General features: G+C 46.6%; 2 protein-coding genes across 2 annotated transcripts; both read right to left on the minus strand.

Moving 5' to 3' along the window:
• Window positions 1–13,451: 13,451 nt before the first annotated feature.
• OR1K1 (olfactory receptor family 1 subfamily K member 1) lies at window positions 13,452–14,402 on the minus strand. The gene is given in 1 exon segment (XM_055271201.1): window positions 13,452–14,402. A coding segment is annotated over 1 exon segment (951 nt).
• Window positions 14,403–24,653: 10,251 nt separating this feature from the next.
• Window positions 24,654–25,616, minus strand: OR5C1 (olfactory receptor family 5 subfamily C member 1). The gene has a single exon (XM_055271200.1). It carries the CDS (start codon window positions 25,614–25,616, stop codon window positions 24,654–24,656), a length of 963 nt encoding a protein of 320 aa, XP_055127175.1.
• Window positions 25,617–27,746: the final 2,130 nt, after the last annotated feature.

Consider the following 27,746-nt stretch of genomic DNA (forward strand, 5'->3'; position numbering starts at 1 on the left):
ATGCCACTGTGCCTGGCTAATTTTTTATTTTTTGTAGAGTGAGTGTCTCACTTTGTTGCCCAAGTTGGTCTCAAACTCCTGGGCTCAAGCGATCCTCCTGCCTCAGCCTCCCAAAGTTCTGGGATTACAGGTGTGAGCCACGCACCTGGCTAGATGATTTCGTCAGATGCTTCAGACTCTCACATTTTATTAGTTACTTATTAATCTTTTATTTGGAAAACGTTGAAACCTATAGGAAAATGAAAAGAATATTACCATTAACATCTGTATATCCTACACGTGGCTTCACCAAAAGTTGATATTTTGCTGCATTTGTTTATCTCTTTTCTGTGAAACTTTTTTTTGTTTGTTTGTTTGTTTTGAGACGGAGTCTCACTCTGTTGTGCAGGTTGGAGTGCAGTGGCACAATCTTGGCCCACTGCAAGCTCTGCCTTCCAGGTTCACGCCATTCTCCTGCCTCAGCCTCCCAAGTAGTTGGGACTACAGGCACCGGCCACTATGCCCGGCTAAATTTTTGTATTTTAAGTAGAGACAGGGTTTCACCATGTTAGCCAGGATGGTCTTGATCTCCTGACCTCGTGATCCGCCCGCCTCGGCTTCCCAAAGTGCTGGGATTACAGGCGTGAGCCACCGCACCTGGCGGCACTATTGAGATGTAAGTTTGCAGACATCTTGATTTTGCTCCTAAATACTTCGCTGACTCTCTCCTAAGAAAAGGGTCATGATCCTGTATAACCAGAATACCATTGTTACACTCAAGAGAATAAACTAATTCAACAATATCTAAAACACAGTTCATATCAATTTTCTCTATTTGTTCCCAAAATTTATTTAATATTCTTTGAAAAAATTCCAGACACAAGTTCACACATTTCATTTTTGTGACTTTAGTCTCTTAAGCTAGTACTGTCCCCTTGCCTTTGTTCTTGTTTCTCCTATCAGTGACTTGTTGTTTTTGAGGCAGGGTCTGGCTCTGTTGCCCAGGCTGAAGTGCAGTGGCGTGAGCTTGGCTCATTGTAATTTCCATCTCCTTGGCTCAAGCCATCCTCCCACCTCAGTCAGCTGAGTAGCTGGGACTACAGGTGTGCAACACTGTGCCCAGCTAATTTTTGTATTTTTTGTAGAGACAGGGTTGCACTATGTTGCCCAGGCTGGTCTCAAACTCCTGAGCTCAAACCATCCGCCTGCCTCAGCCTCCTAAAGTACAGGGATTACAGGCGTGAGCCACCATGCCTGGCTCATATCAGTCTTTTTTTGTTTGTTTGTTTGGAGATGGAGTCTTGCTCTGTTGCCCAGGCTGGGAGTGCAGTGGCACGATCTCAGCTCATTGTAACCTCTGCCTCCCAGGTTCAAGCGATTCCCTTGCCTCAGCCTTCTGAGTAGCTGGGATTACAGGTGTGCACCACCACACGTGGCTAATTTTTGTATTTTTGTTTGGTTGTTTAGTAGAGATGGGGTTTCATTATGTTGGCCAGGCTGGCTTCAAACTCCTGACCTCAAGTGATCTGCCGGCCTAGGCTTCCCACAGTGCTGGGATTACAGGCATGAGCCACCACACCCAGCCTTATCAGTGACTTTTAATCATTTATTCATTTAGGTGACTGGGGATGGGTCTAAGCCTGGGCGTAAGGAAGGGCTAGGCCAGCAGCTGGGTCCATCGTGTCCAGCCACCTGGCAGCCTGGCCACCCTTCTGCTGTGGCTTTTTAAAGAATCCAGGCCAACTGTCATGAAAAATGCTCTAATTTCTGACTTCTCAGATTGTTTCCTTATTTTTGGCAATAATACAACCAGAGGTGATGTTGTGTAGTTCTTACTGCATAAGTCAGGGAGTATCTGATATCAGCTTGGTGATGCTAAGTTTAATCACTTGGTTAAGGTGGTGAATGACAAATCTTTATATTGTAAAATTATTTCCCCTTTGTTAGCAGAAAGAAATCTGTGTTGTGATACTTTGAGACTGTGTGAATATCCTCTTCTTGCAATAATGTTTCACCTAATAGTTTTGGCATCCTTGCCTATACCAAATTATTACACTGGGGGTATGCATAAAGGTGATTTTCATTATTTTAATTTCATTTCATTTTTAAGAGACAGCGTTTCACTTTGTTGCCCAGGCTGGCAGCTCACTGCAACCTCAAGCTCCTGGGCTCAAGCGATCCTCCCACCTCAGCCTCCCAAAGTGCTGGGATTACAGGTGTGAGCCACTGTGTTTGACCTAGCGTTTGCTTTGTTTTTTTAATGTGTCCTTTTTGGTTCCACCTTTTTGAGCATATAAAACATTTACCCAGTTTAAAAGCCAACAGAATATGAAGTGTTCTCAGAGAAGCCTCACATTGATTCCCTCCACCCAAATAATTTATTTTTGATTGTGAATGCTTGTGGTTAAATTTCTTGCTGTCTCTGAGCTGTGATCTCCCAAGTGAAGATAATCATAGCAACTATCTCACAGGGTGGCTGAAAGTGTTCAGTGAGCTAAAGTTCTTAGCATGGTGAGGCACCTAGCAAACATTCCTTAGATCCATAGAGGTCATCAGTTTTGTTTTTTTTTAAACTATCCATCCTCTACAAAACCCTGATCCCACTTTTTAAAAAAGGGCTTTAAGATCCCAATTCCGGCCGGGCGTGCTGGCTCATGCCTGTAATCTCAGCACTTTGGGAGGCCAAGGCGGGCAGATCACGAGGTCAGGAGATCGAGACCATCCTGGCTAACACGGTGAAATCCCGTCTCTGCGAAAAATACGAAAATAAAAAATTAGCCGGGCGTAGTGGCGGGCGCCTGTAGTCTCAGCTACACGGGAGGCTGAGGCAGGAGAATGGCGTGAACCCAGGAGGCGGAGCTTGCAGTGAGCCGAGATCTTGCCACTGCACTCCAGCCTGGGCGACAGAGCGCGACTCCGTCTCAAAAAAAAAACAACCCCCTAAAAAACGAATTTCCCCTTGTCAACTCAAATAAATCCTATTTATCCTTGAAAATTCAGCTCAAACCTCACACCCTCTCTGGATCCTTAGTAAGTCTTTGCTGTCTCTTCAGAGAGAGGCAGTCATACTGTGACATGTCTTCCTACAGGTGATGGCAACACTGGTTAAGAAAATGGGGGCTCAAAACCTGGGTCCATCGAACACTAGCCATGCCACCATTTTCCCACCTGTACAAGGGGGATAACAGTAGTTGGGATAAGAGGTCAATGGGGCCAGGCATGGTGGCTCATGTCTGTAATCCTAGCACTTTGGGAGGCTGAGGCGGGCAGATCACCTGAGGTCAGGAGTTCCAGATCAGCCTGACCAAAATGGTGAAACTCCCTCTTTACTGAATACAAAAAATTAGCTGATCATGGTGGCGCACGCCTGTAATCCCAGCTACTTGGGGGGCTGAGGCAAGAGAATCGCTTGAACCTGGGAGGCAGAGGTTGCAATGAGCTGAGATTGCACCACTGCACTCCAGCCTGGGCAACAGAGTGAGATTCCATCTCAGAAAAAACGAGGTCAATGGGTTAATACTCGGAACGCACTTAGCACCTTGCTTAACACATAGAAATGTCTCAATAAATTATCTATTGTTGTCATCATGCTATTATTTCAATTCAACTTAATGAAATATTTAAAGTTTTCCCGAAGTGTGAGGTGGGAAATCCTGGTGACTTGAATAGCTCTGTCTCCCTTTTCTGTAGGGTAACTCCGTCTTCAGCGTGTGTGGTAGCCAAAGTTGAACTGGATTTGTTTGCAGACCAGACTAGTAATTCCTTGGGGACAGGGACTGTGTCCTGTCATCTCTGATCTCTGATCTGAGCTGGCATCAGTTAACATATGCTCCTTCAGTGGGGAAAATCCCCAAGGCAACATGAGTAGGCTGGAATTCACCACAATAGGGCAGAAGATCATCTTTTATATCATGTTTCCATAAATGTTACATATTTTTAATTAGACGTCTACTACCTATGCTCACTGAGAACCAGGTAACAAACAAGATCAAGTTAAATCCTCAGCCTTGCCAAAGAGGTTGTTACCTCCTGGTTACTTCGTAGAAGTGCGGGTTGTAACGCAAAATGGCCACGCGGTGGCAGCAGAGGAGAAGGAATGAATTGTTTTGTTCCCATTACGGACGCGGTGCTACAGACTGCAGAGTAGGGGCCTGAGGGAGATACGTAGCACCATATAAGAACAATGTTAGAGAATTTGTTTTTAGGAATGAGAACGGGAAAATGTTAAATACATACACTTTAAATAATGAGTAACAAATCAAACAAAATGGTATTTGATGAAGACAACATATATACACTGACTTTCAGATCATGGTCAACTAAGGGGGAGAAAAAAACAGACAGATGAGAACAGGAAGGCAGGCGGCACCCACCAGCCCCAAGATGCTGCAAGGTGGGTAACTCGAGGAGACATAGCTTCCTAGTTAAGAGTACAATCTTTGTTTCAAATCCCAATCCCACCGTTTGTCTCCAGTGACTTACTACCTCTGTCCCCTAGACCTGTCATAGTGAGAGTAAGCAAACACTTTGTTTTTCGGTCTTTTGTTTTGTTTTTTGAAACAGGGTCTTGCTCTGTTGCTAAGACTGGAATGCAGTGGTGTAGCCATAGATCACTGCAGCCTCAAATTCCTGGTATTGCGGGATCTGGCCAGCAGCCCACAATGCAATGGGGCTCTCTCTTTGTTCTCAGGTGGATCGGCAGGTTGAGAAATAATAGACACACACAAGATAGTGAAAGCTGGGTCCCAGCGGGGGTCACTGCCTTTTGGTCCCATGGTGCCAACAATGCACTGGGTATACCAGCATTTATTATTAAGTTTAGTGAGAGTGGGGGTAGGTTAGTGAGGGATTTGGGGTCATTTGATTATGAGGTGAAATGGTCACATGGGGATGAAGTAATAACATTTCTATGTAGAAGAACAGTACATTTGTATGTAGAAGTATGGTGTACAGAGATAAGAATTTACAATATAGTGTGTGCCTCAGTAATTTCTAACAGTCTTAAAACAGAAACACAATCTTTCCATAACCTATGATTAGTAATATATTAATCAGCAGTAACAGTTGCAGCAAAAGCAGGTTACAAACAATCCATAGAAACAGGACGTGAAGCTAGACAACCGGTTAGACCAGAAATTCTCAGAAGGGAGTATGCCCTAACCCTAAAGAGGCCTAGAAGAGCCATGGCAAGATGAGGGCGTTTATAGCCCTATCTTATCCATATGGACAGGCTCCCCTCATGTGTCTGTTTATAGGCCCTCCACAAGGGTCGCATTCCATTCCCAGAGCTATGAACATCTTGGTGATGTGAAACCTCCCTGACTGCACATCCATTCATAGGCTCTCTGCAGGGGGAAGCACATCATGTGCTGTTGGCTCGTTCTGGCAGTCCAACCTGGCAATGTCTTTACACAATCCTGCATGCAATTTTGTATTTACAATAATCAGGAGCATTTCATCTTTTATTCTGTAGCAATAGTTTCAGGGGGTCTCCCTACATCCTGGGCTAAAGCAATCCTCCCACCTTGGTCTCCCAAAGTACTGGGATTACAGGTGAGAGCCACCATGCCCGGCTTCTAAGCAGTTTATATTTATTTCTTAGATAATTCTCACCACTCCAGAGCTATATTATTATCCTCATTTTTTAGTTAAATGATTTGCCCAAGGTCAACCGGTTAGTACATAGTAAAGTCAGAACTTAAACCTAGGAACTCAGAGCTCAGAACTCAGAATTTTACCACTGTCTGGGCAGCCTTACCCATGAACAGGCAATAATAATGTTTATCCAAAAAGGCTCTTGGAAAGAGATGAAGGGTGCCTGCCCCATAGTTGGTGTTATGGACTGAACTGTCCTCAACCTAGCCCAAATTCCCAAACCCCCAAAGTGACTATATTTGGAGATAGGGCCACTGAAGGAGGTAACTAAGGTTAAATGAGTCGTAAGGGTAGGGACCAAATCCAATAAGAGCACTGTCTTTAAAAGAAGAGACACCAGAGCTCCCTTGCTCTCTGCATGTGCACAGAGCAGATACATGTTAGGATGCAGCTAGAAGGCAGCTGTCTACAAGCTAGGAAGAGATCCCTCACCAGAAACCAACCCTTATGACACCATGGTGTTGGTGGACCTCCAGCCTCAAGAACTGTGGCAAGATATATTTCTATCATTACTCAGTTTGTGGTATTTTTTTAGGGCAGCTGAGCAGACTACTACAGTTGGTGGTCAGGAAATGCAGCTCTTACAGTCTGTGGCTTTGTCTTTGATGTAGCTCTCCCTCTACTCCCAAGGCCTCAGTTCCTTGTCATCATCTTGGTATGCCAAAGAGTTCTCTACCTGCCTGGAAGCACCTCCAGCCCATCCAGCCTTTCCTTATCCCATTTCCTTTACAATTTTGGCTGGGTGCAGTGGCTCATGCTTGTAATCCCAGCATTTTGGGAGGCCAAGGCTGGTGGATCACCTGAGTTCAGGAGTTTGAGATCAGCCTGACCAACATGGTGAAACTCTGTCTCTACTAAAAATACAAAAAATTTAGCTGGGTGTGGTGGTGGGCACCTGTAATCCCAGCTACTTGGGAGGCTGAGGCAGGAGAATCACTTGAACCTGGGAGACGGAGGTTGCAGTGAGCCGAGATTGCGCCACTGCACTCCAGCCTGGGCAACAAGAGTGAAACTCCGTCTCAAAAAAAAAAAAAATTCATTTCCCATGAGCATGTCACATGATTCTCATGCACGATGAGTGGGTCTGGAATCAGAACGGGTGAGGGGAGGGCTTTTGCTATCTCTCATTTCTGCCCAGAGTCAGATCTGTGCTCAAATATTAGTTCCACTGCTTTTTAGCTTGGAGCCTTGGGCAAATTACCTCATTGAGCCACAATTTTCTCATCTGTAAAATGGAGACAGTAATGTGTGCCACAATGGATTGTTATGAGTATTAAATGGTACAAGGAATGTAAAGCCACTGGCACCACATCTGGCCTGTGCTGAGTTAACTTCCTATGATATCATTGTGGTTTCCAAGGTCTGTGGTGACGTGATTTCGTGATGTGTGTGGGATGGTCTTGGTCATGGTTTCTCCACAACCTGCCAGTTTTTCTGTGGTTCTTGGAGAGAAAATGAGGTAGGTGGTGGTGTCTGTGTGGGTGAGGTTGAACTCTTTGCCAAACAAAGGGTGATTTGATTTGTTTTACTCATGTCATCCTTCCAGTAATCAATGCCTTTCCAGTTTCATTTTTCCTTCTCACCAGAGATGAGCTGAAAATGTTCCAGTGAAGATTGAATCTGTGTGCGGGTTCAATGACAGCTGCCAAAGAAGGCAACCAGGAGAGGAAACAGTGTCTATAGTAAGGACATGGATGTGATCATGAGATCGAAAAAGGGGAGCTGGGGCTCTTATTCCAGGAGTTCCTAGGCCAGTGGAAAAACCTGAATTTTACCCTCAAAGAATCCTTGGTAGATTGGTCTACTCTTGCGGGCAGAGACATACTCACATATAAATCCCCAGAAGCAAACAGAGAAAGCAAGTATATGTTGATGGATCAGTCAGCCCCCAGGACATTGAAGGGGCTGGCCGGACTGCATCGGTGAAAAAGGCAAATATCAGAAAGCGTTATGGGAGTTGCATCAGTTTGCTATGACGGTGTAACAAACCATCTCAATACTCAGTGGTTTAAAACATGAGTCATTCATTATCACTCATGTGTCAGTGGGACAGCTGGGGCTTGGCTGATCTTGGCTGGGCTTTGCTCGTACATCTGCAGGTCAGCTGAGGGTTCTGCTTAGATCACCTTGGCTACAGCAGCCCTGCCCCAGGTGTCTCTCTTCCCTGTCTTGGGACCAGGGGACTAGGTGGACATGTCCTTCTCATGGCAATGAGAGAAATACAAGTGAACAAGCCCAATTTCAGATACTTTTTTTTTTTTTTTTGAGTTGGAGTCTCACTCTGTTGCCTGGGCTGGAGTGCAGTGGTGAAATCTCAGCTCACTGCATGCAGCCTCCGACTCCTGGGCTCAAGTGATTCTCCTGCCTCAGCCTCCCGAGTAGCTGGGGTTACAGGTGCCTGCCACCATGCCTGGCTAATTTTTGTATTTTTAGTAGAGACAGGGTTTCACCATGTTGGCCAGGCTGTTCTCGAACCCCTGACCTCAGGTCATCTGCCTGCCTTGGCCTCCTAAAGTGCTGGGATTACAGGCATGAGAAACCCCGCCCAGCCAACATCACAGATGCTTTTCAAGTTTTACTAAAGTCATGCTTCCTAATATCTTACTGGCCAAAGCAAGTTGCATGGCTGAGCCCCCAGTCGTGGTTGGAGGGCAAAGTTACATGGCTCAAAGGTGTGGCATCAGGGATGGCTGAGGAACCAGGGCAATTGACGTAACCTACCACACTCTGTGAGTTTTCCTTAACTCTCCTGTCCCTTCCAACCCAAGGCATTGCTTCCTCTGTAGCAGTGGTCCCCAACCTTTTTGGCACTAGGGAAGACAATTTTTCCATGGACAGAGGTGGGGGATGGTTTTGGGATGAAACTGTTCCACCTCAGATTGTCAGGCATTAGATTCTCGTAAGGAGCAGGCAACCTAGATCCCTCACATGTGCAGTTCACAATAGGGTTTGCACTCCTATGAGGATCTAATGCTGCCGCTGAGCTGACAGGAGCTCAGGTGGTAGAGCTCACTTGCCCGCCGCTTACCTCCGGCTGTGTAGTCTGGCTACTAACAGGCCATGGACTGGTACCTGTCTGTGGCCTGTGGCTTGGAGACCCCTGCCCCACAGCATGTTGTATCTCTCTTCTGGTTTTGATCATGAACTGTGTTCCTGTATTGCATGTGAGGACAAGGACTTTATTTATAGTCTTAGTTCCTAGTATGGGGGCTGGCACCAGTAAATAATAGTAGATGAGCGACAGAGCAGAGAACAAAAAGGGAAGGAAGTAGGAATATATGTGACAAAAAAAGGAGAAAACAGTACAGGCATGTAAAGGTAAAGAATGTGGAGGAAGCGGGACAGAAGAGCTGTGGATAGAGTGAGTTAGAGGAAGCATCAATGATTCGGAGTGAGCTGAACTGCTTGCTTTGTCAGCTTCTTGGATTATCAATGCATTTCTAGGATTTTATTTTATTTCGTTATTTTATTTTATTATTTGAGATGGAGTTTCACTCTTGACACCCAGGCTGGAGTGCAATGGCGCCATCTCGGCTCACTGCAACCTCTACTTCCTGGGTTCAAGCGATTCTCCTGCCTCAGCATCCCGAGTGAGTAGCTGGGATCACAGGCACATGCCAGCACGCCCAGCTAATTTTTGTATTTTTAGTAGAGATGAGGTTTCGCCCTGTTGGCCAGGCTGGTCTTGAACTCCTGACCTCAGGTGATCCACCCGCCTTGGCCTCCCAAAGTGCTGGGATTACAGGCATGAGCCACTGTGCCCGGCCCATTGCTAGTATTTTAAAGCAGTCATTTCTGCATCAAGAAGAAGTCTTTATGTTTTTATTTTGCATCCCTAATGGCTGCATTTTCCCTGTGGAAGCCCTTGCATGAAAGAAGACTTAGGTTCTAGAAGTTTTCTTTGTACCCGTAGAAGGAGTAATCAGTTTACCATTTGTGATCTGAGCTTTTTTTACTACTAAAATCTCCCCAATTGCTATACCTTTGAAATGAAGGCTGCCTTACTTTACAATGCACAAAGATTACATGACAAATGAGGCTGTAGAGGCAGACTCTGAAATTCTTTTCTTGCAGTGCAATTATTTATTTTTTCTGGAGGAGGTGGTTCACTATGCATTATTTTGAATAAACTGAAGGGTTGAAAATATCGGTGCTGGGAGGGTGAGATGAATTGATTCTGAAATGGCCAGAAGTCACTTGAGGACAAACTCAGGGAATGTGGTGGGTGAGAAGAGGTAGATTTCCTCGTGTGGCTCAAAGACCTTGCAAAGAAGGGCTGTAAAAATCCCTGGAGCTGAAGCAGCCTCACTGGCATAAGCCTAAGCTCTTCCAAGGGGACTGCCGGGAAGGGAGTCAGTCATTTGGATATACTTGTTTTATTTAAGGTGATAAAAATCGGTCTCTTTATATTTCATGTAAAAGACCCAGGGAAAACTACTTCAGTGGATTTATGAAGTCTTTTTTTTTTTTTTTTTTTTTTTTGAGACGGAGTATCTCTTTGTCACCCAGGCTGGAGTCCAGTGGCACGATCTTGGCTCACTGCAACCTCTGCCTCCTGGGTTCAAGCGATTCTTCTGCCTCAGCCTCCCGAGTAGCTGGGATTACAGGCATGCACCACCAAGCCTGGCTAATTTTTGTATTTTTAGTAGAGACGGGGTTTCACCATATTGGCCAGGCTGGTCTTGAACTCCTGACCTAGTGATCCGCTGACCTCGGCCTCCCAAAGAGCTGGGATTACAGGCGTGAACCACTGCACTCAACCTTATGAAGTCTTTACTGGTCTCTCTGGGGACAGGGAAAGGATGGATTCCTTATCTTGTCTCCAGATCACTTCATCTTCTAGGGCTAGCCAAAGTAAAACAAGACGTCAGGTCTAGTTGGGGTGGGGTGTGGTGGGACGGTGGTCCAGGGAGCCACATGCCTGGAGACTGGGCTATTGACACTTCCATCATTCCCTTCTCCTCATTGTCCCCAGGTTGTCTGGAGGTAGATTAAGCATCTAACCCAGTGCCTGGCACAGAGCAAGTGATCAATACATATTAATTAACTTGACTTGAGTGATGATTTATGGTGTGGTGAAAAGAGAATGATACCGAGTACAAGTGAATTACAACTTAAATTGGCTGACGGAAGGAACAAGGACAGGTCTCCTCACTTCTTTGAGAATCAGTTTCCTAAAATCCAAAATGGGGGTTTGGCACTGGGCTATTGTGAGACCTGGAAGAGCTTGTGCTTCTGGTCATGGTGATTCTGTAGAAGGCACTGGCCATGCTGAGGCAGAGGTAGCTTGCTGGTGGTCAGAGTCCAGGGACAGAAACTACCCTGTTGGCAGTGGGGACTAGTGAGAGTCAGCTGCCCCTTCAGTGATGTGGCCTGTTCTTGGGCTGAAATCTGAGCAGGATGGCTGGGGCAGGGCTGGTGACCTGGAAGACAGGAGCACTAACAATCCCCTGACTCTGCCGTGCCCCTTTCCCCTTCCTGATGCGGATGACTCACCTGGAAGGAGATCATGAGACGTACAAGGCCACAGCACATCACAGGCATGTTCTCTGTGCTAGGTTCAAGGGACCCAGAGATGCCTCACGCAAGGTCCCTGATGGTCAGCAGCTGACTCCAAGCCATAGGACCGGGCTGGTGGCGCAAGTGTTTCCAGGCACAAGTGAATGTGCATCATGGCTGGTATGTTTTTGAAGCTTTAGGGAAGGCAGAGCGGAGGAAATCGATCATGGGGGCAGGCGACAAGTTATTGACAGAGTAGCAAGGATCTGGCATCACAGCACAAACAAATAAACTGGGCGTGGGAGGGAAGAAGGGAGGCCGGGAAAGGACGGTCTCTGCGTCATGGCAGGGCCAGGGTTTGGGGCACTGGCAGGTTGAACAAGGAAGCCTGAAGGTTGCCACTGAGTCTGTGTGATCTTGAGCAGGTCCCTTAACCACTCTTGGCCTCGGTTTCCCCATTTATCAAGTGAAGGTGTTGGGTTTGATCAGAGATCTTTCAAAGTGGGGGTGAGGAGAAGCATTGAAGGTGGATTCTGGGCCTCCTTCCACCCTCCCTCATCCACACTGCAGGACTTCTCCCCCACCTGTTTTATAGATTGTGTTTCTATGTAAATAGTGTGTTTCTGTTTTTTTTTTTTTTTTTTTTTTGGTGAAAACTACCAGTGTAAAGACCTTTAAGGTCCCTTTTGATCTAAACAGCATAGTGCAGCAGCTCTGGGACTGGGCAGTGGCAGCTCACCTGTGTGATCTGGAATGGGCTGTTGCTAACCTGGCTCTAGGACCACTGTAGCTCTCTCTCCTTCTCTCTGGAGCAGGGGAATGGGGGTAGGAGTGGAGTTGGGACTAGGGGATGGGGAAGTGGGTGCAGATTTCTTAGAGAAACAGAGACCTAAAAGCTCCTGCCTCACAAACCTGTTTGGTAAAAACTCGGGCACCATGAGGCCCTTTCAGACCCCAGAATGTGTCCTTACTTGAGGCAGTGAACCTGCCCTGGTCTGAGACTTCTTCCTGCAAGTGCTTCCACTGAGGCACCAAAACCTGGGACGTGGATTCTATGGGGCCCAGTAAAACACACCTGCATGACCCATGTGGCATAAGGGCTTGTTCTGGCTCCGACACTGACTAGGTTACCAGCTTCGAGCCTCAGTTTCCTCATTCATAAAGTGGCAATAAGAATACCCATGCTTTTCATGGGTAAAAATAAGTGAAGTGCTGGCCTATGATAAAGACTTATCCAATGCCTGTTCCTTCTGCCCCTAACACCTATGCCTCCTCCTTCTCAGCTTTGCTTTGTTTATTCATGACCGTGCGTGTCCACAACGTGCTCCTTCTACGGAATGCCAAGTGTGGCAGAACAGGTGCCATGATAGCAAACAAGAGAAAGAACAAAGAATAAGAAGAACAGACTTCTTCTAAATGCATGTTAGTATGAACACAGAGCCATTTATTCATCTTAGATGTGCAGAGGGCCTCCCGTGTGCCACACTGAGCTCATTAGCAGGGGCTGGCCCTTCACACATGAGTGTGTGAATTTCTCTATTCCAGTCCCAGTTGAGAAGTCAATTTATTTGAGAACACATGGCCATATGACTGAAGAGAAAGTGCTCATCCACACAAGTCATGTTCCGCAGATGTCACACCCTGCTAGATTGCCCTCGGTCTGTAGGAAATGGTGGAATGCATTCTAAATGTCTAAGAGTGATCATTAGAAGAGCATGATGTGGCAGAAGGGGCGCAGGTTTTGCTTGCTAAGAACTGTGTGAATTTGAGAAAGTCACTTCTTTTTTTTTTTTTTTTTGACATGGAGTCTTGCTCTGTCGCCCAGGCTGGAGCTCAGTGGCACAATCTTGGCTCCCTTCAACCTTCATCTTTTGGGTTCAAGTGATTCTCTTGCCTCAGTCTCCGGAGTAGGTGGGATTACAGTTGCGTGCCACCACACTTGGCTAATTTTGGTATTTTTAGTAGAGACAGGGTTTCGCCATGTTGGCCAGGCTGAACTTGAACTCCCGACCTCAGGTGATCCACCGCCTCGGCTTCTCAAAGTGCTGGGATTACAGGCGTGAGCCGCTGCACCTGGCTGGAAAGTCACTTCTTACCTTTGAGCCCAAAGACAGATTTTCTTGTGTGTAAAACTGGATCATAATATCTGCATCCTGGGTGACTGTGGGAATAAAATGAGATCAGGCAAGGATCTGCTTCCGGGCAGGTGCTCAGAAAATGACAGCTGTTATGATTTTTGAGCATAGCACAGGACAGAGGGTCACGTTCAAGAGTTGCCAGCATGGGTGATGCAGTCTGTCCTCAGTGGGGTCCTGCCCTCAGGAGTCACTAGCTGAGATCCTTCGCCCAATGAGAAGGGCTCAGAGTGCCCCCTGTACGTCGCGATTCCGGAGGCTGTAGATGACGGGGTTCAGCATGGGGGTGACTACAGTGTACATGACAGTGGCCACATGGTCCCGCTCTGCCTCATATCGGGATGTGGGCTGGAAGTAGACGGCAATGACTGTCCCATAGAAGAGGCTCACCACAGCCAGGTGGGAGCCACAGGTGGACACAGCCCGGAGCTTCCCAGAGGCCGAGGGCAGCTGGAGCACGGCAGCTGCAATGGCCCCATAGGAGGCGAGGATGAGCAGGAAGGGAGTGACCACCACCGCGGCGCCCTCGGTGAAGATGAGCAGCTGGATGTGGTGGGTGTCGGAGCATGAGAGCCTTAAGAGAGGCTAGTGGTCACAGAAGAAGTGGGGCACTTGGTAGGAAGCACAGAAGGACAAGCGAGCCATGAGCAGGATATGCAGGAGGGAGTGGACGTGGGACACCGGCCATGCCATCCCCACCAGGGCTGTGCACATGGCCCGGGACATCCTCGTGGCATAGTGGAGGGGGTGCTGGATGGCCATGTAGCGGTCATAGGCCATGGCTGCCAGGAGACAGCTATCAGTTACCCCCAGGGCAAAGAAGAAGTACATTTGGGTCAGGCAGCCAGCCAGCGAGATGGAGCGGTCATGGGCCAACAAGTTGGTCAACATCTTGGGCACAGTGACAGAGGTGAAGCAGAGATCAGCAAAGAACAGGCGGGCCAGCAGGAAGTACATGGGTGCATGAAGGGCTGGACTGGCCTGGATGGCAGCCACAATGAGTCCATTACCCAGGAGGCCAGCCACATACAAGAGCAAGAACAGCACAAAGAGAGGCCGCTGCTGTCCAGGACTTGTTGTCAGTCCCAATAAAATGAATGGGGTTCCCTCTGAAGACTCATTAGCAGCCTCCATGGCAGGCTGGTTATTCGCCTGGAACCTCAAGGGCTCCTTTCTATTGATGGGTCACCTCACCGATGTCTAACGGAAAAGGTGAGGGGATAAATTGTTCAAGACTTCCTGGCCGTGGGAAAAAATCAAGAGTTTAGAGGCAGGTAGCCCTGGCCCTACGCACAGGTGTGACTGTGGGAAGTCATTTCATCTCCCTGAGACTTCTTCCTTTCTGGGCCTTAGATTTTCTTTCTTTTTCTTTTTTTTTCTTGAGACGGAGTCTCACTCTGTCGCCCAGGCTGGAGCACAGTGGCGCAATCTCGGCTCACTGCAAGCTCCACCTCCTGGGTTCACGCCATTCTCCTGCCTCAGCCTCCTGAGTAGCTGGGACTACAGGCGCCCGCCACTACGCCCGGCTAATTTTTTGTTTTCTTATTTTTCGTAGAGATGGGGTTTCACTGTGTTAGCCAGGATGGTCTTGATCTCCTGACCTTGTGGGGCCTTAGACTTTCAACCTGCGAAATAAGAGAATTGAAGTAACTCATCTTCAAGGTCACGTTCAACTTTGATAGTTTGTGATTTAAGCAAAAATAGAACAAAAGATATTGCACAAGATGTAGATCAGGGAAGGAGGAAAATATGAAAGAAAAGATGAAACAGAGAGAGGTTTGATACAGAAAGATCTGACCAATGGACATTTATTTTGGAAAAGAAAGAATGAAACCAAACCAAGATGGAGGAGAGAAACATAAGAAAGAAACTCTAGAAAAAAAATCTGAAGAGCACATATGTTTACATTGAAATGAATATGAACCCACAACACCTAGACACAAATAGTGGAATTTTAGAACACTGGAAATGAAGAGGAGAATCCAGTACTTCCTAAGGGCATGGGGTGCAATGAACGGATGATATCCATATAATTAAATTGCCATCAAATGTTTCAATTCAACAGTAGATTATAGAATAGTTTAACAATATTCAAATACTGAAAAAAAATTTTGAACTTGGAATTCTCCACTCAGCAAAAATACTACTCAAGTGTGAGTAAAGAATACAGATATTTTCAGACTTAAAACACAAAACAAGGCCAGGGGCAGTGGCTCGTGCCTGTAATCCCGGCACTTTGGGAGGGCAAGGTAGGAGGATCACCTGAGGTCAGGAGTTCGAGACCAGCCTGGCCAACGTGGTGAAACCCCATCTCTACTAAAAAAAAAAAAAAATACAAAAATTAGCTGGGCGTGGTGTCACGCAACTGTAATCCCAGCTACTCGGGAGGCTGGGGCAGGAGAATATCTTGAACCCGGGAGGCAGAGGTTGCAGTGAGCCGAGATTGTGCCACTGCACTCCAGCCTGGCTGGCACAGTGAGACTCCATCTCACAAAAAAAAAAAAAAGAAAAAAAGAAAAAAAAAGAACAAGAGAGTTTGAATGAGTCCTCATATCCCTGAAAACTTTCCCCATGAAATCAAACACTTACTGAGCACCAAGCAGATACACATCACAGTGTGAGGAACTCGTGTGGACAGATGGACACATCTGCCCAGGCCTAGCGACTTGACTCTTAAGGACAGGGGCAACTTGTTTTCAATGTCTCAGTTTTCTTCCTGTCTGAATTTCATTGCGGAAATCTTGAGCAATTCTCTAAGAAGAGAATTGAAGTAACTGAGAGGAATTTTAGGGCACAGGTTTGCTGAAGACTGGGCTGAAACCACCTTTACAGGGAAATGATCTTTTAATTTATTTCCACATCCTTCTCTATTAAAAAAAATCAAATGAAGGACCTCCCTACCCTATTGTATTCCTTTTTTTTTTCCTCCATTGGTTAAGAAGAATCTCTGGCGTTGACTTCCTCTAAAGCATCTTTTCTTAAGCCCCTAATTCTCACTTTCCTAGAGGGGAAGAGGATCAGGATGATTGGGTAGGATGGAAGGGGAAGCCTGTTTATAGAATTGCTTTTGGGAAATGGACCTGCTCTGACCATGTCTAAATTGGTCCCAAGAAGCATTCAAATATACAAAGAGGTTTGTAGAAACATTCAAATGTAGTTGCAAACGCACATGCAGGCGTGCAGACATGTGCATCCTCAAGCTGGTCTCTGCAAATACATAGGCACAATCACGTCATATACAGAAATGCAGAGCCAGCACATGCATTCACAGCAAAGTAGGCAGACAACCATTACCTCAGGATTCAGATGCCAAGATCATCATACACATCCACACGTGGCCAAATGCAATCACAAAATGGCACTAAGGCCAAAGGGTGACAATCATTCACATACTCCTGTTGATGGAGACATAGCACCATGCACAGCTGCTGTCACCCATCACGCACGTTCATGTTCTCATTGACTGCTTACTGTGTGTGAGCACTCTACCCAGTGCCCATCCATGCATGCCCAGCCACACGCAATCCCCTCACTGATCATACAATCACATCTTTGCACACAGCCTCACACCTTCACATACATGGCTGCACTCACGTAGGCTCATGGTGGATCACGGCAGACATGTGCCACGCTAGAGGGGCATATGCACATACACACTGCCTCCTACCTCCTACAATGAAACCATTGTGCGGTGATGGTGATAAACAATCACAGGCTTGCAAACAGCACATACTCTCATACTTACACACATGACTCATGCACACAGTCACACACAGGAAGACAGATCTGCACAGTCTGCAGCCTGGCCCCTTGTCACCAAGTGTATCCTCTGGGTTCTGCACATCACAGGAAGAAACAGCAGCAGGGCCCAGGAGTGACTTGACACTAGAGGGTCTGAGGAAGGAATGATTGACCATGCTTATGGGGTTTAGAGCCCTGGGAGCACCTTAGCTTTTCCCCAGAGACGACAACCTCTTCTCATGGCCTTCATTCCTGGGGCACAAGGAAGCCTGGCTGTGGGGCTTGTTATCCTCCCTCTCTAGGGACCAGTTTGATAGAGGAGGAGGTGATTGGTGCCACCTCCAACTCAGGGGAATTCAGGAGCCCTGTGTACTGCAAAGCTGCTGCTCCTCAGCCCCTGCCTTGTGAAGATGAGAGAGAAGGGTCAGCTGACTAGAGTGACTTGGGGATCCCAGGGTTTACAGCTGTAGCTTCTGGAGCCAACCCTCCTCTCACCTCACCTGTCACCGCCACCTCATGGTGGCTTCTTGTAGGATGTGTGGAGTGTGGGAGGAATTGTGCCCCTGGTGACTGTGGTGATCACAACTATTATCAACAGTCTCAATTTGTAGAGGGGTGTTTGTGGGAGCGATTGTGTCTCTGTGCAACTCCATTCGTCCATGAGCTCAGATGTGTGTCTCAGTGTGCAGCTGCATCTGTGTCTGTGTGGGTGGCTGGACCTATCAGAGTGTTTTTTTAACAATGAATATTTCTTTTTTAAAAAAATTTTACTCTAAGTTCTGGGATACATGTGCAGAACGTGCAGGTTTGTTATGCAGGTATGTATGTGCCATGGTGGTTTGCTGCACCTATCAACCTGTCATCTACATTAGGTATTTCTCCTAATGTTATCCCTTTCCTACCCCACAACCCCTGACAGGCCCTGGTGTGTGATGTTCCCCTCCCTGTGTCCATGTGTTCTCATTGTTCAGCTCCCACTTATGAGTGAGAACATGTGGTGTTTAGTTTTCTGTTCCTGTTTAAGTTTGCTGAGAATGATGCCTTCCAACTTCATCCATGTCACTGCACAGGACATGAACTCATCCTTTTTTATGGCTGCATAGTATTCCATGGTGTATATGTGCCACATTTTCTTTATCCAGTCTATCATTGATGGGCATTTGGGTTGGTTCTAAGTCTTCGCTATTGTAAACAGTGCTGCAATTAACATATTTGTGCATGTGTCTTTATAGTAGAATGATTTATAATCCTTTGGGTATATACCCAGTAATGGGATTGCTGGGTCAAATGGTATTTCTGGTTCTAGATCCTTGAGGAATCGCCACACTGATTTCCACAATGGTTGAACTAATTTACATTCCCTCCAACAGTGTAAAAGTGTTCCTATTTCTCCACAGCCTTGCCAGCACCTGTCGTTTCCTGACTTTTTTTTTTTTTTTTTTTGAGATGGAGTCTCATTCTGTCACCCAGGCTGGAGTGCAGTGGCATGATCTTGGCTCACTACAACTTCCACCTCCTGGGTTCCAGCAATTCTCTGCCTCAGCCTCCCGAGTAGCTGGGATTACAGGCCCCCACCACCATGCCTGGCTAATTTTTGTATTTTTAGTAGAGATGGGGTTTCACCATCTTGGCCAGGCTGGTCTTGAACTCCTGACCTCATGATCCACCCACCTTGGCCTCCCAAAGTCAGGGATTACAGGCATGAGCCACCACGCCTGGCCGTTTCTTGACTTCTTAATGGTCGCCATTCTAACTGGTGTGAGATGGTATCTCATTATGGTTTTGATTTGCATTTCTGTAATGACCAGTGATAATGAGCATTTTTTCATATGTTTGTTGGCTGCATAAATTGCTTCTTTTGAGAAGTGTCTGTTCATATCCTTTGCCCAGTTTTTGATGGGGTTGTTTGTTTTTTTCTTGTAAATTTGTTTAATTTCCTTGTAGATTCTGGATATTAGCCCTTTGTCAGATGGGTAGATTGCAAAAATTTTCTCCCATTCTGTAGGTTGCCTGTTCACTCTGATGATAGTTTCTTTTACTGTGCAGAAGCTCTTTAGTTTGATTAGATCCCATTTCTCAATTTTGACTGTTGTTGCAATTGCTTTTGGTGTTTTAGTCATGAAGTCTTTGCCCATGCCTATGTCCTGAATGGTATTGCCTAGGTTTTCTTCTAGGGTTTTTATGGTTTGGGTTTTACATGTAAGTCTTTCATCCATCTTCAGTTAATTTTTGTATAAGATGTAAAGAAGGGGTCCAGTTTCAATTTTCTGCATATGGCTAACCAGTTCTCCTAGCACCATTTATTGAATAGGGAATCCTTTCCCCATTGCTTGTTTTTGTCAGATTTGTTGAAGATCAGATGGTTGTAGATGTGTGGTGTTATTTCTGAGGTCTCTGTTCTGTTCCATTGGTCTGTATCCTGTTTTGGTACCAGTACCATGCTGTTTTGGTTACTGTAGCCTTGTAGTATAGCTTGAAGTCAAGTAGTGTGATGCCTCCAGCTTTGTTGTTTTTGCTTAGAATTGTCTTGGCTATATGGGCTCTTTTTTGGTTCCATATAAAATTTATAGTATTTTTTTCCAATTCTGTGGAGAAAGTCAGTGGTAGCTTGATGGGAATAGCACTGAATCTATAAATTACTTTGGGCAGTATGGCCATTTTCACAATATTGATTCTTTCTGTCCATGAGCATGGAATGTTTTTCCATTTGTTTGTGTTCTCCCTTATTTCCGGCAAGGAATATTTCTAATACGAGACTAGGCCTTTATTGAAGGGGTATGTGTTTCTGTGTGTGTACTGCAGTATGAGGGAACTGAACCTGTATGTACCATTCCAGGTTGGAATAGCTTTACATAACAGTGTTGGAATAACCAGAAAGAGTGATTCTGAATATATAAACTTCCAATGATCTACTATTGCCTTTTGAATAAAGTCTAAATTTCCTACTTAATATTGAGGCCATGGAGTGTTCTTCTCATTCCCTAATTTTCAATCTTTAAACTTCCCTCTATTTTCCCAGCACACCCCCTCAAGCCAGTTAAATTGGTCTCCTTAGTGTCTTCTGCTCATGCTGAGCTTATTTTACTTTCATGCCTTTCTATATACTTGCCGCTCATCCCCCTGGTACAATTGCCTCTTCCCCTCAATTTCCACCCATGTTGCAGGGCCCAACTTACTTTGTGCAATGAGTGCCCCAGTCTTCCCCAGCTTCCTATCCTCACTGCTTGCTTTAGGAAGTGGTGTTGAAGGGAAATACTTTATCAGAATTGGGCACATTCTTCTGGGTATCTCACTTTAGGAGGGGTGATTTATCTCTCTTTCTTCATTCTCCAGGTTGGGCTCTGTTACTGTTTCCCAATTCTTTCCCCTTCCCTCTTGTTTGTTTTCCTATCTATCAAGTAGGCCCAGTATAATAGCTTGAAACTTGGTATTTCCTGCAGCTGATTTATAAGATTTATGTAATTATTGTATCTGGCTGCTCCATGGATACTAAATATGTGAATGGAGCCATGGCCATCTTGCAGGGCCAAGGTGATGGAAGGGGCCTTATCCCTCTGGAAACTTCTCCACTGATTGTGGCAGCTACTGTATGTCATGAGAGCCTAAGAACGCACAAAAAAGAGAAAGGATCATAGAGGAGATCTTTGAGTCTAAATGTTGAATTTGGGGAAAGCCTTACATTTGCAGTCCTCAGGTTGCCAACTCCTTTGACAATGACTCCGATTTTTGTTGTGGCACCTGAGTTGCTGTGGTGATAGGAGGCAAGAGGAGTTGGGGAACCGGGAGAGGATGGTTGAGCCTTGGGATGAGAGAAGGGGTTTTATTTTATCTAAGTCTTTTCAAAATGTGCTGAATTTGGGACATTGTACCTTGTCTCTCAAGAGCTGCTTCAACAGGAAAGGGGGTGACCAACTATCTTGATTTGCCCAGGACTGAGGGTGTCTTGGGACATGGGACTTTGAGTCTGTGTTTTTTTTTTTTTTTTTTTTTTTTGAGACAGAGTCTCGCTCTATCTCCCAGGCTGGAGTGCAGTGGTGCAATCTCGGCTCACTGCAAGCTCTGCCTCCCGGGTTCAAGCCATTCTCCTGCCTTAGCCTCCCGAGTAGCTGATACTGCAGGTGCCCGCCACCATGCCCGGCTAATTTTTTTTGTATTTTTAGTAGAGACGGGGTTTCACTGTGATAGCCAGGCCGGTCTCAATCCCCTGACGTCGTGATCCACCCGCCTTGGCCTCCCAAAGTGCTGGGATTACAGGCGTGAGCCACCGTGCCCAGCCGGGACTTGGAGTTTTAAAACTGGACTGTTCTGGGAAAACTGGGGTGAGTCAGGAAACCTGTAAAGTTCTCTAAGATTTGAGGAGACAGTCTTGTCCACATTCTTCTCTTTATTAGCCTGGGACCTCCAAGAATGCCATAGTTACCAAGAGGGAGGGTCTTGGTCCTGGCAACAAGGGACATCTTCTTCCCGGGGAGCCGGGTCGAAGCCTTCAGTTTTCCTGCTGTCTACGTGCCAGGTGGTTGATTTCTCCTTGAAGGGAGAGTGTAGAGGGGCAAGGCCAGCCCCTGGCTGGGACCCAAGGAAGAGACTCCATGGGCAGCCTATTGGGTGAAGCATTGTTTGAGTCCTATACCTTTCCCACCCCTGGCCTCGCCTCAGCCATAATCAGGGGAACTGGAGGGAGGATCAGGTAGAAGCTGACACTTAAATCTGGCCATGCTCCACCTCTTCTTGGAGGCTCTTGCCTGTAACTCCCAGGGTCTACTCCTGTCTGCTCCTGCAGAGAGAGGCTTCCCAGGCAGAATGCAGTGCCTTGGGACTTGCCTATGTGTAAAAGAGTCATGGAGACAAAAGAAATCTGTCAAATTTGTGAACTTGGGGTAAATAAAACTCCAAGAGCACTGGGTCTGGGAGGTCCTCCATGACTCAAGGCTTGGGGCAGTGTAGTTACCGTTGCCCAAGAGGTCAGGGTTATGGCATTCCCTCTCCAACTCCAACCCTACCTCAATGCTGGAATCTTAACACCAAACAGTCATGATATGAACCCTACCCAACCACATGGAAATCCAGGCATGCTCATCACTCTGAAGGAAACTGAAATTCACCAACAACCAACCCCTGCCCTTAAGCTTTAAGTAACATTATTTATAACCCCAACTAAATCTTAAAGTGACCACAAGCATGCCAATTTGATAGCTAAAATATTGTTATGCCTAAATTTCCTCTGGTTCTGATCCCAGCTTACCTGTAGTAATAACCAGACTGTGACTTAAACTTACCACAAACATTACCCATACACCAGCTTAGGTCTAATATGAACTAAACTCTAACTCCAATTTAATTGAGTAACACAAATGAAATCCGAACTCCAATCTTTAGTCTCCCATTCTAACACTAACCCTAAAATAATTCTAATATTTCTAACAAGATTTATCCAAACTCTTATTTATTTATTTATTTACATGGAGTCTCACTCTGTCACTCTGGCTGAGTGCAGTGGCATGATCTTGGCTCACTGCAACCTCCACCTCCTGGGTTCAAGTGATTCTCCTGCCTCAGCCTCCCGAATGGCTGGGATTACAGGCATGCACCACCATGCCTGGCTAATTTTTTTGTATTTTTAGTAGAGACAGGGTTTCACCATGTTGCTCAGTCTGGTCTTCAACTCCTGACCTCAAATGATCTGCCTGCCTCGGCCTCCCAAAGTGTTGGGATTACAGGCGTAAGCCACCGCACCTGGCCCAAACCCTTAAATTTATCCCAAATATACTACTAATAACAACCAGCCCAAATTACAAAATTTACATAATTGTAATTCAATCATAAATTTGCCTGATCATTTCTTAATTCTCCCTAACCCTAATCCTAACCTACCATAACTGAACCCCATCCTTAGCCATAGCCTGAGACCTAATCTTAACCCAATTCTAACCATTCAATCCTAATCTTTTCCTAACTTCTATCATAAGCCTGAACTAGTCTAACCTTGGCCAAATTCAAATCCAGCTGTTGGGAGTTTAAAAGTGACTTGTGCATGTTCTGGCTATTAAGCCATTTTCCTGAGACGTGGAATACATGGGCAATAGGGGATAGATGTTTCCCTCTTCAGATTCCGTCCCATTCTTTGGTCTAAGTGGATCCTGAAGATGTTCTCCTGGGCTGAGGAGGGCAGGTGCAGACACACTGGCCATGAAGAAGCTTAAAAGGTCAAGAATCTAGGAACACTTGGAACTAACATAGCTCTCACTTGGTGCTTCTGGGGATTAGCCTCTTATAAGTACAGGTGGCAAATAAGGCTGTATTCCTTTACGTGGTAACATCTAGGAACTTTTATATTACTACTATTTTGAGATAGGGTCTTGCTCTGTTACCCAGGCTGGAGTGCAGTGGCACAATCATAGCTCAATGTCAGCCTCAACCTCCTGGGCTCAAGTGATTCTCCTGCTGCAGCCTCCCGAGTAGCTGGGACTACAGGCGTGCACCACCACGCCTGGCTAATTTACTATTTTATTATTATTATTATTATTTTGAGATGGAGTCTTGCTCTGTAGCCCAGGCTGGAGTGCAGTGGCGTGATCTCGGCTCACTGCAAGCTCCGTCTCCCGGGTTCACGCCATTCTCCTGCCTCAGCCTCCTGAGTAGCTGGGACTAGAGGCTCCCCCCACCATGCCTGGCTAATTTTTTTTTTTTTTGTATTTTTAGTAGAGTTGGGGTTTCACCGTGTTAGCCAGGATGGTCTCAATCTCCTGACCTCGTGATCCGCCCGCCTCAGCCTCCCAAAGTGCTGAGATTACAGTTGTTATTATTATTTTTAACTTTTAAGTTCAGGGGTAGTACACGTGCAGGATGTGCAGGTTTGTTACGCAGGTAATGTGTGTCATGGGGGTTGGTTGCACAGATTATTTTATTACCCAGATATTAAGCCTAATATCCATTAGTTATTTTTTTTTGCTTCTCTCTCTCCTCCTACCCTCCACCCTCCAATCAGCCCCAGTGTGTGTTGTTCCCCTCTATATGTCCGCATGTTCTCATCGTTGAGCTCCCACTTATAAGTGAGAACATGTGGTGTTTGGTTTTCTGATCCTGTGTTAGTTTGCTGAGGATAATGGTCTCTAGCTCCATCCATGTCCCTGCAAAGGATATCATCTCCTTCTTTTTTATGACTGCATAGTATGCCATCATGCCCGGCTTATTTTTAACAATTTTTTTTTTGTAGAGACGGGGCAGGCGGCGGAGGGGGGGGGGTCTCCCTGTGTTGCCCAGGCTGGTCTTGAACTCCTGCCTTGGCCTCCCAAAGTGCTGGGGTTACAGGCGTGAGCCATTGCACCCAGCTGAACGTTTATGTTTTGAATGTTGAAGAACCTTCAACAGGCAGTGCAACAGCAGTGCAACAGGCACATTCAACAGGCTGTGCAACAGCAACATTAGCCTGGTCTAGGGTCTGGCTCTAGGTCTAAACCTAGATGAACCCGAAGTCTTTTTCTCCCTGCCATAAGCTTTCATTTCCCTCTTTACTGTCCCTTAAACATTGACGAGACATCCAAGCCAGAGGAACATCCCATCTTTACCGACAGTGACAGGGGGCAGAAAGAGGCCCTGACCTCCTCATCCCCTCATAGTCAGACCTACCCAGCCTCCCTGGACCAATCACTGGGGCCCCTGCCCTGGACAGTGGAATCGGCTCCAGGTCCGCCTGAGGGCCTCCTTGACTTCCTTGTTGCGGAGGCTGTAGATGAGTGGGTTGAGAGCCGGGATGACCAGGGTATAGAACACAGAGGCCATCTTGTCAGTGTCCAGGGCATAGCTGGAGCTGGGGCGCAGGTACATGAAATTGAGTGTCCCATACATCATGGCCACGGCTGTGAGGTGGGAGCCACAGGTGGAGGCTGCTTGCCAACTGCCCTCGACCAAGCGTATGCGGATCACAGCCCCAGCAATGAGGCCATAAGACACCGTGATAGCTAACACCGTGGCTGTCTGGATGAAGCCGCAGATGGCGAAGAGAAGGAGTTCATTGAGACTGGTGTCACTGCACGAGATGGCCAGCAGTGGAGGGATATCGCAGAAGAAGCTATTGATCTCCCGGGAGCGGCAGAAGCTCAGGCGGTAGGTGAGGGTTGTGTGAACAAAGGCGCTCACTGCCCCACCCAGGCCTGATGCCCCCAGCAAGGCCAGGCATAGACGCTGTGACATAGCTGTTGTATAGAGAAGTGGGTTTCTGATGGCCACGTAGCGGTCATAGGCCGTGGCTGCCAGCAAGCAACACTCGGTGTCAGCCAGACCTGCAAAGACAAACATCTGGAGGGCACAGGCTGTGTAAGGGAGGGTGGCTCGGGGCAGCAGCAAGTCCACTAGCATCTTGGGGCCGATGGCGGAGGAATAGCAGGCATCCAGCAGGGAGAGGTTGGCCAGGAAGAAGTACATAGGTGTATGGAGCCAGGCATCCATGCGGATCAGCAGCGCCATGCTCACGTTTCCCAGCAGGCTCACCAGGTAGACAGGCAGGCAGGTCAGGAAGAGGGCCACATGCAGGTCCCAGTGATTTGTGATGCCCAGGAGGATGAATTCAGCAGGGGCAACTGCGGCCTGGGTGAGGTTCTCTGAGTTCATCCTACTGGACAGATACTGAGAAGAGGCAAAGCAGGTGGGAGGTAAGAGAAAGGGCAAGGCCATGGCCAGGGAGAAGAAAGCATGCTGTACTGGGAATTAGATAGGCTTGGGTTTCGGCCACCTGCACAACAAAATTGCTATGTGACCTTGGGCAAGCCACGTAACTTCTCAAAACCTGTTTCTAACTCTTAGAAGTCATCGCAGAAGTCTTTTTTGTTTTTTAAGATGGAGTTTTGCTCTTGTTACCCAGGCTGGCGCGCAAAGGCGCGATCTCAGCTCACCACAACCTCCACCTTCTGGGTTCAAGTGATTCTCCTGCCTCAGCCTCCCAAGTAGCTGGGATTACAGGCACGTGCCACCACGCCCGGCTAATTTTATATTTTTAGTAGAGATGGAGTTTCTCCATGTTGGTCAGGCTGGTCTCAAACTCCCGACTTCAGGTGATCCGCCCACCTCGGCCTCCCAGAATGCTGGGATTACAGGCGTTAGCCACTGTGCCTGCCCCATCTTTTTTTTTTTTTTTTTTTTTTTGAGATGGAGTCTTGTTTTGTCGCCCAGGCCAGAGTGCAGTGGCACAGTCTTGGCTCCCTGCAAACTCCGCCTCCTGGGTTCAAGTGATTTTCCTACCTCAGCCTCCCGAGTAGCTGGGACTACAGGCCCCACCACCATGCCTGGCTAATTTTTGTATTTTTTAGGTAGAGACAGGGTTTCACCATGTTGGTGGCCAGGCTGGTCTTCAACTCCTGATCTCAAGTGATCTGCCCACTCCAGCTTCCCAAAGTGTTGGGATTACAGGTGTGAGCCACCATGCCCGGCCTTTTTTTTTTTTTTTTTTTTTTTTTTTTTTTTTTTTAGAGACACAAGGTCTCACTACGTTGCCCAGGCTGAACTAAAATTCCTGGGCTTAAGTGATCCTCCTGCCACCTCAGCCTCCCAAGCAGCTGGGATTATAGGCATGCTCCACCACACCCACAGGGGTCTTGTCCCTCTTATTCATTTTTGTGTCTACAGCACTGAGAGCATTGCCTAGCACATAGCTGGTACTCAAAAAAGATTTGTTAAATGAATGAATGGGATGATATTTAGTGTTCAGCCAATGATTGAAAACTTTGTGACTCTATATGCATTCTCCTCTCCAGTTTTCCAGGTAAGAAAAGAGACAGTGGAATGAGCAGAAATAATCTTCAGATCCAAGGGGCACCCGGCCACGGGTTTTGAGGTTTGCTAGGACGGACATCTTTCCTTTGGAGTAAGATCGGAGAAAGGAGTAGCCTGGTATCTTGGGAAAACAGTGGGGAGTAGAAAGAACAGAGAATGTGAATATATTCCTGAGCTGGATTCTTGGCCTCTCTGAGCCTCACTGTTCTCATCTGGATAATGGGGGAAAGCTGCAAGGATTCAATGAGATAATGCATGTAAAGCTTCTCACACAGGGCCTAGCACACGCAGGCATTTAACAAAGGCCCTGTGAATGGAAATGAATTGAGCTGGATGCTTTGGCTCCAAACTGGAAGGAGGCAACTTTATGGCAATCAAAAGTAGTATAATTCCCAGAAAATGCGATGTTGCTTCACATTCCTGTGCCTTGCATTTGTCCTCTTTGCCTGGAACCCATTTCCTCCTTTTGTGTTTGGTAAAAAGTATCTCCAATGTGAAGCGTTCTCTGATCTGTCCCTTAAAACTAAACATTTTTCTTGTCTGTGGCCTGCTGCACTGGAGCATACAGTAGTTCCCCCTTATCTATGGGGAATACGTTCCAAGACCCAAGACCCCCTGTGGATGTGTGAAATCACAAATCATACTGAACCCTATATGTGCGATTTTTTTCACTATACATTCATATCCATGATAAAGTTTAATTTATAAATGAGGCATACTAAGGGATAACAACAATAATAATAAAATAGAACAGTTATAACAATGAACTATAATACAAGTTATGTGAGTGTGGTCTCTGTTTCTCTCTGTCCCTCAAAATATCTTACTTTTGGGCCAGGTGCGGTGGCTCACGCTTGTAATCCCAGCACTTTGGGAGGCCGAGGCGGGCAGATCACGAGGTCAGGAGATCGAGACCATGGTGAAACCCCGTCTCTACTAAAAATACAAAAAATTAGCCGGGCGTGGTGGTGG

This window comes from Symphalangus syndactylus, chromosome 3 (genome assembly GCF_028878055.3).
Source record: "Symphalangus syndactylus isolate Jambi chromosome 3, NHGRI_mSymSyn1-v2.1_pri, whole genome shotgun sequence".
Lineage (NCBI taxonomy): Eukaryota > Metazoa > Chordata > Mammalia > Primates > Hylobatidae > Symphalangus > Symphalangus syndactylus.